At 44.7% G+C, this 12309-nt stretch overlaps 1 protein-coding gene across 9 annotated transcripts in view; it reads left to right on the top strand.

Annotated features, from left to right (window-relative positions):
* Positions 1-12309, top strand: part of brsk2a (BR serine/threonine kinase 2a) — a 152477-nt gene that overhangs the window by 98091 nt on the left and 42077 nt on the right. For 7 of the 9 annotated variants that reach the window (XM_061772867.1, XM_061772865.1, XM_061772868.1 and 4 more), the window contains exons 3-4: positions 7732-7817; positions 10175-10315. In XM_061772867.1, coding sequence (XP_061628851.1) covers positions 7732-7817; positions 10175-10315 — 227 coding nt within the window. The remainder of the gene's footprint in view (positions 1-7731; positions 7818-10174; positions 10316-12309) is intronic. The other 2 variants (XM_061772871.1, XM_061772870.1) reach the window with 1 other exon arrangement.

Below are 12309 nucleotides of genomic sequence, written 5' to 3'. Positions count from 1 at the left end.
GTCACTGGAAGCAGTCGACAAATTTGTTAGGGATTTTTAGACATTATTGTATGGCATAATACATTACAAAACTTGTTTCAAACCCTAAAACTCGAAATGAATCATTTGTGTACGATCTGTTTGACTTTCTTTTTCTACTTGCCATCTCTGAACAATTCAAGGTCACCTTATCAGTCCCGTTGAGTACAAGATCTCTCACGAGAGGAGAAAGAGACTGAAAAGCTGACAAAACGACATTTCAGATGAGCGACTGAACAAAGCCAACATAACAAAGCCTTGCGCTGCCTGACAAATACCTCCTGTGCACATACTCAGTTCACACAAACCTCGGCCTGTTGCACTGCATCCTAACAACCTGTACTGGGGATCGAAAGGATTCACGATCACACCCTTTGACCTCGGGGGTCTGGCGGGCCTCTCCCATTATACTCTATGATGACCAAAGATGTCCAGGGACGTGTCTGTTCGTGGTAAATAACGTAGTCTGCCAGCAATGTAAGTGACCGTCTGATTTGTCTATCAGCGTCCCAGATCTGCTCAAAACCAAACAAAGTTTGACAGGAATATTGTATGGAGGTGAAGGAGGTCAGTCAAGAATTGAGAGAGATAATGAGCCAGATTTGAATGGGTGTTAGATGGATATAGGAGATGACGAGCAGAGACACTGTCAATATGGATTTACACGTCTCTGGCATTGATCAAACTACCCCGTGCGGGTAAATGTACCTCCTCGTCACAAAGGATCGCTGATATAATCAGAATGAGAAAAGCCTGCTGCTTGTCTCGTTGACAACCCGACAGACACGAGGCAATAGTGGCCAATAGTCAAGAGGGAAGTCGGGGAGATTCATTCATTCAATGGAAAATAAAGCTGAAATTAGTAGGGACAAACATGACCCTTAAACAAAAAGTGGGAATGTTGTTACTGGAGCACCTTCATTTCGTGTCAACACAATTGTAGCAGCGTGTAAAAGAGAACAGGATAGTTTCATTTGTGATTGGAACTGATGTCAGCCACGGAATACACTTTAACATTGCAGTGTGTAATCACGCACACATTAGTAGCTACACATCAGCGTGGCTACCTTTTGTCTTCTGGTGTGTTTGTGGGATTTTGCCCCACCGGCTCGCTGACTGACATATCAATGGCCGGATGAACGGGCGGTTGGAGGTGGCTCATAGCCGAGTGGCAGTGATTGCTGGGGTATGCAGTCGGGTGTGCGCACTGTGTAAATGTGTCCGCATGCCAAAAGCATGGATGGATGACGAGCTGACTGTTTTTGTCGAGGAGACCAAGCTGTACTGTCGCCTCTCATTCTGCTCGCTGATAGTTGAACACTCATGTGCCAAAGCTCTTCTTTTTCTTTTTTCTTCATCCCTTCGTTTTCTGGTCGATTCTCTAAATTTCCCTTGTTGTAGGTTTTTTTCGATGTATGTATGTTCTCATCCATCCAGCCGTCCATTCTCTGACCGCTTACCCTCACAAGGGTCGCGGGAGCGCCGGAGCCTATGTAGGTTATCATATGTTGATATAAAATATAAACGTAACACATTTGTTTTCACCTTTGTTTTTTCTGGAGCTAGACTCAAAGATCTCAAACTTTTTTCGACATCCACAAAAGGCCATTTCCCTCAAACATTGTTCCCAAATCTGTCTAAATCCGTGTTAGTGAGCATTTCTCCTTTGTCGAGATAATCCATCCCACCTCACAGGTGTGGCATATCAAGATGCTGATTCGACAGCATGATTATTGCACAGGTGTGCCTTAGGCTGGCCACAACAAAAGGCCGTTGTGAAATGTGCATTTTGGGGTCCGAAAACCAGTCAGTATCTAGTGTGACCACCATTTGCCTCACGCAGTGCGACACGTCTCCTTTGCATAGGGTTGGTTAATGATTGCGGCCTGTGGAATGTTGGTGTACTCCTCTTCAATGGCTGTGCAAGGTTGCTGGATATTGGCAGGAACTGGAACACGCTGTCGTATAGGCCGATCCAGAGCATCCCAAACATGATCAATGAGTGACATGTCCGGGGAGTATGCTGGCCATGCAAGAACTGGGATGCTTTCAGCTTCCAGGAATTGTGTGAAGATCCTTGCGACATGGGGCCGTGCATTATCATGCTGCAACATGAGGTTGAATGCACAACAACGGGCCTCAGGATCTCGTTACGGTATCGCTGTGCATTCAAAATGCCATCAATAAAATGCACCTGTGTTCGTTGCACATAACAAAAGTGTGCCCATACCGCCACCGTGGCCCACTCGATCCACGTTGATATGAGCAAACCGCTTGCCCACACGACGCCACACGCGCTGCCCCTTCCATCCGCGCTGAACAGTGAAAACCGGGATTCACCCGTGAAGAGAACACCTCTCCGACGTGCCAGACGCCATCGAATGTGAGCATTCGCCCACTCGAGTCGGTTACGACGACGAACCGCAGTCAGGTCGAGACACCGACCGATGAGGACGACGAGCATGCAGATGAGCTTCCCTGAGACGGTTTCTGACAGTTTGTGCAGGAATTCTTCGGTCACGCAAACCGATTGTTGCAGCAGCTGTCCGTCCGGGTGGCTGGTCTCAGACAATCTCGGAGGTGAACATGCTAAGTTGATATTTTTGTTCACTCTATATATGTGAAAGGAACAATACATGGGTCTGAGATGCAGACTGGGTCTTCTCTCACTTGGTTGTTTAATTTCTCACTTGAACTCCGGAGACTCAACTATTTGTGTACAAAAAATTCAAAAGTCCATTTCCATATGTCCCCCTTTAAAGCCTTCATGGGATGCTTTTCCTGGTAGGAGTTTTATGATGATGCCTCGTGGCCTTAACTACTAATATTTCACTGGGCGTTTCATGCGTGGCACAGCTAACAGGCTTATCCTTTAGGTCTTGTGCTAAGTAGCTACCAAAAGGCTGCAAGACAAAGGATTGGGTGGGTGTGCGGATGTCGTGGTGCGGGTAGCAAACTGGCAGTGCCACCGTGCTCTGTGTCTATCTGTCACTTGAGCGTTTCCCTTTTAGCCTTCTCCGTTACATTGCATATGCTTTAGGCCTCTCACATTCCATTATCTTTTGTTTTACATTGCTGGGACCCCCATGCAAGTGCAGCCACTCCAGTGTTTTTAATAAGTGACACACATGAGCGCCTGGTTGACTTTGATCTCCAGATTTCAGCATCGAGAGACCTTTCAGTTGTCGGCCTGGGGGGGGGGGGGGGGGGGGGTGACAGAAATGTCTGTGTTTTCCCTCTATGTGCACGAGAGCGACTCGTGCACCAAAGGCTACAAGATGCAATAAGCGGAGAGTGTGAGATGACAGAACTTGTGATCCAGTATTTTCCCCCCAGAGGTTTTTGGAAGGCTGTGACAACGTCCTTGCATCTTTGTTGCCGCCTGCCTGTCTGTGATCTTCTCTTCTCACTGACCTCAGACCATGATATTGATGTTCTCCATCATTTGTTTGATCATGCATGCTGAGGATGGCCCATGATTTACAGAATCAATATCAGGCTAATGGGGCAATGCTAAGCAGGCTTTTATCTTTTTAGAAATGACTGACATTTATGGCCACCAGTGCATGCAGCATCTTATTTGTCCCATTTGTCCGCGAAGGCACCATCTTCCTGGTCGCCCCATAAGTAAGTAAGTAAGATTAGCTGTAATTTTTCACATGATGAATCACGTAGTATATAATTTTGACTGACAAATGCCTGCATGAAGATTGTGAAGGAACCACCCAATCAGAAGTGCTGCCTGTTATAATTTTTATAATGCTAATAATGATAATGAATAATGCTTCTCTACTGTCACCTCATTCAGTACAATGCTCAAGGTAGTTGACACAACCTTTAGGACCGAAGCTGCACAGAGACTCATAGACTACCCAATGATTGCACAACCCCAATTCCAATGAAGTCGGGACGTTGTGTTAAACATAAATAAAAACAGAATACAATGATTTGCAAATCATGTTCAACCTATATTTCATTGAACACACTACAAAGACGTGGCACGGTGGACGACTGGTTAGAGCGTCTGCCTCACAGTTCGGCGCTACATCTGTAAGTGCAACTTGAAAGTCTACTATGCAAAGCAAAAGCCATTTATCAACAACACCCACAAACGCCGCCGGCTTCTCTGGGCCCGAGCTCATCTAAGATGGACCGACGCAAAGTGGAAAAGTGTTCTGTGGTCCGCCGAGTCCACATTTCAAATTGTTTTTGGAAATTGTGGACGTCGTGTCCTCCGGGCCAAAGAGGAAAAGAACCATCCGGACCGTTATGGACGCAAAGTTCAAAAGCCAGCATCAGTGATGGTATGGGGCTGTGCTAGTGCCAATGGCATGGGTAACTTACACATCTGTGAAGGCACCATTAATGCTGAAAAGTACATACAGGTTTTGGAGAAACATATGCTGCCATCCAAGCAACGTCTTTTTCATGGAGGCCCCTGCTTATTTCAGCAAGACAATGCCAAACCAACTTCAACAATGAGTGTCCTCAGTTCCCAAACGTTTATTGAATGTTGTTCAAAGAAAAGGTGGTGTAACACAGTGGTAAACATGAGCCTGTCCCAGCTTTTTTGGAACGTGTTTCAGCCATCAAATTCTAAGTTAATGATTATTGGCTAAAAACAATAAAGTTGATCAGTTTGAACATTGAATATCTTGTCTCTGTAGTGTATTCAATTAAACATAGGTTGAACATGATTTGCAAATCATTGTATCCTGTTTTTATTTCTGTTTAGCACAACGCCCCGACTTCATTGGAATTGGGGTTGTATAAACAGTGATTGAGATGTCTGCCAGTGACAGCAGAGAGGCCCCTGTAAAAGAAGGCAACTAACCCAAGACGAAGACGAGTCGGCATAATTGAAGAATACATGCTGACTTTTTATAACCCGGGATGATTTGAAAATCTTATCTGGTGAGCTTTTAGGCTGCAACAAGTGGACATGCCCAGGAAAATGATGTGTGGTCCCCCTAATTTGAACATCAATGGCACTGCATTTTTTTCCTTCCTTTATTCGGACGTTCTGTGATTACTTTCCTGCTGGCAACAGCAGCATCCATCGTGTTGCCATGGTTGTAATTAAGGCAGCAATCCTCATCTGCGCAGGTGCCTATTGATCCTTTTAATGTGTCCGGATACGAAGCTGATGGATTCCCTGTGGGTCGAAGTGTTGCCAGTCAGCCAATCCTGACGGGTTCCTTTTCTGACATGTTCATATAATGATGTCCAGCCAAGAAAAATAACCACACACTGAAGAGAAAAAGGATCTTGCTGTCAAATAAACACTTGGGCTTTTACATTCATGCGATCAGACCTGAGCGTATGGATGTGCTACCTATTCTTTCTCATGAGAAGCTGCTTGGTGATTAGTTAAGGTAATCATTGAGCTGCAGAAAGTGCCGTAGAGTCGCAGGAAGGACGCGATTAAGAAAGTGCTGGTATCCAACTAGCAGAATGCATGCTTTGCCTTTGCACTGAAATAATACTTAACTCGATTTGCAGGTGAGCCTGGGGGTGTTTTGCAGACCATTTCTACCATAAGCTACAAAGAAGATCTGGTGCCGCAAACACCTCACCTTCATGAGTTAATGAATTGCTTAATCTCGCAATAATCATGCGGTTTTACAGTTAAGTCTTCACATTAACCTAAGCCTCGTGCTTTGTCTTTCAATTAATGAAGAGTGGGAGGCTAGAGGTAGCTTAACAAGCCCGCTGCTGGCGTTGTAGCATCTCGACAGCTCATGACTCCCGTGTAGCATTAGTCTCTCTGCAGGGATCCCGGCTGCCAGATACAGAGGCGCCGTCAGCCCGTTCTTACCCACAGAGCGCAGTGCCAGGTGAGAGTGTCACGATGCACTGCCGCTCATTAACGCTCATTAGTCGAGATTAGCCCGGATAAACCAAGTAGTTACACCCACTGAAGCCCAATTCACAGCTGTACGAGCACTTTGAAGATGTTAGAAGTTGTCCCATGTTCAACAAGTGGGCAAATCCAAACTCTGCATGCGTGCTCTTAGAAGCAACTCACATTCCAAGACACTAAAGCAAAGTGAAAGCTGTCAAAGGCAAGTGAGGTTGTGTCATTGACATTGAGGCAATTGAGATATGGCAGAGGAGTCTTCCCATCTCCGTTTGTCAAATGTACACACGTGATGGAGGAAGGAGGAGGAGAAGGGGGAGCGCACGGCTGTGAGCCCGGCGAGGGCGGCGCAGGGGCTTTCGATAAAATTCGACCAAGGAGGCTCCGTGCTGACATTAAGCGGCAGCTGTTCATGCTGACTCCAGCTTCCAGAGATACAAATCCAAACGGAGCGGCTTGATTTGAGTGAAAGCCAGCGCTCACTGCCCTCCCGCAAACATGTATTTCTTCAAGTGAAACGAGAAACTCAGAAACCTGCGTGGAGTCAGCTGTCAGCTCGTTGTGGACCTGCTACCGTTTCTGTACAGTTACCATCCCAAAGAACGCGACCATCCTCAGAGAGAAGTTCATGCAAATGGCCGTTTTGACCCCTGTTCACCTGCTAGCGGTATGCCTAGTAGAGAGAGACTCTTGCCACGCTCATGTACTTTCGGTTTCATTTCCATACACAGTGGTGGTTTCTATTACGTCGGACAGACGTGCGCAATTGATGTTACTCGGACAGGGCGCCATTTGGTCCAGGACCGTCCAGGACTGTCCATACAAATACCGCAAGCAAGAAAAACAACCACCAAAAAAAGATTGATGCAATGTGTGTGACTGTGGCAGAATCCGATGGTCCTGTTTTTCCTCTCCTTTCCAAAATCTCTGTAACGCAGTGTTCCAAAAGTTATTTATTCGTTATACTTTTCGAAAAGTTCCATGAACTGCATTGTCGTAACATCAGAATGTTCTTATGAATTCATGTTTAGGAACGTAATGCTCATAAATTCATGAAGAAAAACCATTAATCCAGCAACAAATTCCGTGTATGCGTGTTTGGGCAAAGGCTGCAATTTCCAAAGTCGTGACTGAATTGGGAAACAAACACAGTATTGTTTGAGAGTCATTTCTGTCCTCCGTCAGCCCTCGGTGATCTTTCTAACGGCCTATTGGACTTGAATGCCAATTATTTCATTGGCTATGGAGTGCAAATGATTTTGTTCCGTTCGTTCTGCCTAGCAACATGTGGCTGTGCAAACGTGACAAGGGATACGTTATGCTAGCCATTCTGTTGAACTGCTTGTGCTAGATTGTTAACATTTGATCTTAGTTGTCAACTTTTATTGTAAACGTGTGTCTTTGAAAAGTATATTGGAAGGAATAAAAGCACACTGTCAGTGTACTGTAGTTTTCTTGCCCACCAAATGGTTTCATGTATTTGGAAGGTTCTACCTCGGCAGACACTTTGTGTCTTCCCATCCAGTTTGTGACGCAGTGAGTGAGGTTGAAGCTTGTCTCCGCTAGTTCCATGCAGACGTTTGCGTCGTCTCCTTGAGCCCTTGTGTAGATTGCTGCCTGTCACACTTGTGCAGTGGCCTTCAAAGGTTTAAAAAAAAAAGATTGGGGAAAAAAAAGGTTTCCTCAATTTTCCCGACTGATCAGATTGTGCAAATTAGCGTGATGACACTTGTCGAGTGCCGCTATTACATTCTATACAGTATTTTGACATATCACTAATCAAATACCCTTTTCTCGACCTCCCTTTCCCCTTACCTGCCTGTTCACTCCTTTTCCCCTTTTCTTTCATCCAGGTGGAGCGAGAAATAGCCATTCTGAAGCTCATAGAACACCCACATGTTTTAAAGCTACATGACGTCTATGAAAATAAAAAATACTTGTAAGTATCAGCTTTGGAGTTCTTACAAATTGTCCTTTACACCGATCTATTTTTTGTTATGTTGTATACAAAGGTTTGTTTGTTGAGTTATTGTGGGGTGTTTTCCCCCCACAACTCTCAAAGATGATATTGTTGGCCTGAAGGAGCACTTTTAATTGGCTGCGCTTGATTTGAGGCCTTGGAGGGGCCGCCAACGCTCCATTAGTATTGGCACGAGGCATTTAATTTAGTTGCTCATGCTTGGGGAATGCTAACAGGGAGAGAAAATATCCATAATGTACACAACATGATCCACTCATCTGCCACAGCACCATTTGCAGTAGGATCCATTAGCCGTGGAGAGCGGCAGCTGTATTACACACTCAAGACACATGCAGACACATTCATTCATAAAGCTGTTTGCTAACATCGCCATCGGTCATTTTCACGGCAGCCTCTTGAGCCACAGAGGACCATTTGTCAACTAAATTCAATTAGCTCTCATCTTGAGTTTTACAGGCCGAATGGGATGAGGCACGCTTGGCTTGCTACATGCTTTAAGATTGGAAAAGGAGCCGCATAAGCAGAATATTGTGATTTGCAATAGGAGTGGATTATTGGAATCACGTTTCAAACCATTTATCTTTGACAGTTGGTCACGAGTAGCATGACCCAAAGGCTAAAGCGCTCATGCTAATACTGCCAGTTTGCTCTCAAGTTGTCTTTAGTGAAAGATAAACAGTGCGAAGGGTGCCAGCTATCCAACAACTCCACATTTATGAGGCCATGGGCATAAATCCGCAGCAAGTGGTTTACCGAGTGGAAGTTGCGTTGATACGCTGTTGCATCAATATTCCGTTGAGGAGTACTTGATTGGGACAAGCGAATGATCGCATCATGATGTTAAAATACATGACGCCACTAAGAAGGACCAATCGTAGCCATAACTGTGCTCAGCAGATGTGCCAATGTGATTTACAATAGAATCGATGAAATGTCTCCATTTTAATCTTGGCTGTCGCTGTCGGAAAGACATATGACTTCACATTTACTGCCTTTTTATGTTTACAAAGGTCTCAGTGACACAGAAGGAAGCCATATTTTCTTCTTGATCACATTAATTGCATGGAAATTGCTAACAGTTGGGAGCTAATAATATTTACACAACTATTTATATGTAGTCGTGTCATACAAATGTCGATAAATGACCTTTTTAAGCAATTATGCCAATTTCTTTGAAGCTGTACTGTGGAAGCGCTAAGGTCAAATATGACACTTTTAAATGGCCATTATTCTAATGAAAATAGAAATCATCCTTTCTGGGGTCCAACTGTCCTCGTCATAAAAAGCTTTGTTAATAGTGCAGTTAAAAACATTCTGAACAGTCATACACATATGAAAAGAAGTACAAATGTTAATGGTGAAGTCACGGAAACAGCAACAAAACCCTCAATGATTGTAAGTAACACTGCTTGAATCTTCAAGCTCGTACTGCGTCTGCTTCCCTTAACTTTTGGCGTACAGTCCATTCATTCCCCTCTCGTGTTGAGACCAACTCCATGTTTTTTTTTTTTTTTCCCCCCTACTGCAGACGTCCCATTACTTTTTTTTTTTCCCCCATAGAGTTTATATGGAGTGAGCAGAAGGTGTGTATTTCACCTGCTGTCTGACATTGCGGTTGCGCTGTAGGGAAGATAAAGGGAGGTTGATAAGAAATGAGGGAAGGCCAGTTCAGAGCAGGACAGGGCACAACTGGCTCCGTTTCATGTGGGCCTCAGCAGAGATTCATCTCCTCGTGTCCCCTTGGAGCACGGGAGCACGACCGTGCAGTCCTGATGACAGACTGCTCCCAACCCCACTTGCTCCTCCTGAGTAGTGGCTGCCCAAAAAATGAGTAGGAAAGTAGGAAATACTTTGCGGTTGAAAAAGAACGCACAAAAGATTTACCTTAAGTCCATTTGACGCGATGGACTGGAACCCATTATAAGCTCCTTGAAGCTCCTCCTCTGTCATCCTTCTGATGCCTCCCACAGGAGGCGGGTTTGTCGGGACCCTTCACATTTGAGTGCACTGGGGACCGTTTGGAGATGAAAAAGTTAAACATGAAAACAAAGCGTTTAATGTGTGTGACCTTTGGGTTACAACGTTACTGATTTGGACATTTTCATTCTATGAGTCCATCTCATACAAGCCTCTGGATGGCTGAGCTCTACACTTTCTCTTTAGGATCGTTTCTTGGGGGACTCCGAAATAAATAAGCAATCATCTTTGCCATCAGCGTATCTATTTTGTTTTATTGATTGATTGATTGATTGATTGATTGATTTTTGGGTTAGGGGCAACTTTCCCTGACTCCCTCCGTCTGTCATTCTTTTTAGGTACCTTGTACTCGAACATGTGTCCGGTGGAGAACTCTTTGACTATTTGGTGAAGAAAGGCCGATTAACGCCGAAAGAGGCCCGGAAATTCTTCAGACAGATCATGTCTGCGCTGGATTTTTGCCACAGTCATTCCATATGGTAAGTGTCTACTAATGAGTGTGTGTGTGTGTGTGTGTGTCATTTCTGTTTGTTTTGGGCCAGGAGCAAATGAGTTGAACTTGTTTGTTACACTTGGGTGACAGATTTTGGGAGTTTGTTTGCTGAAAGCAATCTGAGTGGCCAGTAGGCCCCATTGACTATGTTGGCTGTTGTGAGGTTTAACTGTCCATCTGCTGTTTGTCTGTGTTTCTGATAGTCGGGAATTTGGCAAGAATACAAATTGGAAAACTAAATGGGTAGCAGCAATTTGCAAGAAAAGCAAGTTGGAAATGTGTCTGCACTATTGTGGCAGGAGTTAGAAATGGTGTAGAACTGCACTACATCGTAATGACAGGTGCTCCAAGTTGAAAACAAATTCAAAATGTAGTGGAATATAATATAATATAAATGCAGCAATTCTGTTTTAGCTCCCATTTTTCATGAGCTGAACTCGAAGACCTAACCGCCACCTGTGAGGTGTATTTCGACAAAGGAGAAATGCTCACTAACACAGCTAGAGACAGATTTTTTTGGGTTGTCTTAAACAACGTGGGGAAAGTATGCAAAAATATAAGAATCAGAATCATCTTTATTTTGCCAAGTATGTCCAAAAAACACACAAGGAATTTGTCTCCGGTCGTCGGAGCCGCTCGAGTACGACAACAGACGGTCGATTGACAGAGAACACTTTGGAGACAGAAAGACATTGAGGGAAAAAAAACAATCACTGAGCAATAAAGTTGATCGCAAGAGGGAAGAAGATGTTGGAATGTCTGCTAGTTCTAGTTTGCATGGATCGGTAGCGCCTACCTGAGGGAAGGAGCCGGAAGAGCCGGTGACCGGGATGCGGATGGTCCGAGAGGGTTTTGCACGCTCTTGTCTTAGTTCTGGCAGCGTGCAAGTCCTCAAGGGTGGGTAGGGGGGGTACCGACAATCCTTTCAGCAGTTTTGATTGTCCGTCGCAGTCGGAGTTTGTCCTTTTTTGTAGCAGCGCCAAACCAGACTGCGATGGAAGAACACGGGACCGATTCGATGTCCGCTGTGTAGAACCGCCTCAGCAGCTCCCGTGGCAGGCCGTGCTTCCTCAGAAGCCGCAGGAAGTACATCCTCCGCTGGGCCTTTTTGAGGACGGAGTTGATGTTGATCGCCCACTTCAGGTCCTGAGAGATTGTAATTCCCAGGAACTTGAAGGTTCTCGACGATTGACACAAGGCAGCTGGACAGAATTTGAGAAGGGGGACAATGCTTTTTTACTGCACTGTAGATTTGTAGATTTGTATTTGTTCCTGAGGCAATTAAAAGAAAGCGCACCAATTGCATTGTTTTTCAAGCAATGAGTATGTAGAGTTGGATTTATATTTGATTACATGCCAGTGACTTATTTGATATGCTTTGTACACGTCATTTATTGCGAAAGCAATTATGTTCTGGCTGGCGCTATTTAATAATTAACACTATTGGGGGGGGGGGGGGGGGGGAGTTATATACAGCAAAAGCCTCTGCAAAAGGGTTTGTTTACCTTAGATGATACATGTTACTCGAGTTAATGTGCAGGTAGGGTGGAGTTCGTCTCAAATAATAAATTATTAAGAGTTGAATTAAGATTTTTATACCACTGATCTGTCTTGCCTGGGCAAAGAAAGTTTGAAGTGAATAATTAGTGGGGGTAGTACGGATTAATCCAATTAGGGTAAAGCTCCTGACATCTAATGCATGCACACATACAGATTATCACGGAGCTTTTGCGGTGAGATTCATCAGCAGATTTATTTGCCATCGCCTTTTTTTCCCCCTGCCTGCTTAAATCGGCTCACTAACGCTCTTCGAAAAGGATGCCTCGGAAGTCGTCATGAGGTGGATTCTCCCTCATTCTGCTCCTATCCTCAATTAGAGGCAAACACACAGGCATACGCAGGCAGCCCTCCTCACCTCGCTCGCCATCCCAGCAACCCCTCAATAAAAAAAGCGTTTCTGCAATCATTTCTTCAATTTTT

This window comes from Phyllopteryx taeniolatus, chromosome 5, assembly GCF_024500385.1.
Source record: "Phyllopteryx taeniolatus isolate TA_2022b chromosome 5, UOR_Ptae_1.2, whole genome shotgun sequence".
NCBI classification, from domain to species: domain Eukaryota; kingdom Metazoa; phylum Chordata; class Actinopteri; order Syngnathiformes; family Syngnathidae; genus Phyllopteryx; species Phyllopteryx taeniolatus.
The sequence above is the reverse complement of the archived record's forward strand: the minus strand, read 5'-3'. Positions and strand labels throughout refer to the sequence as shown.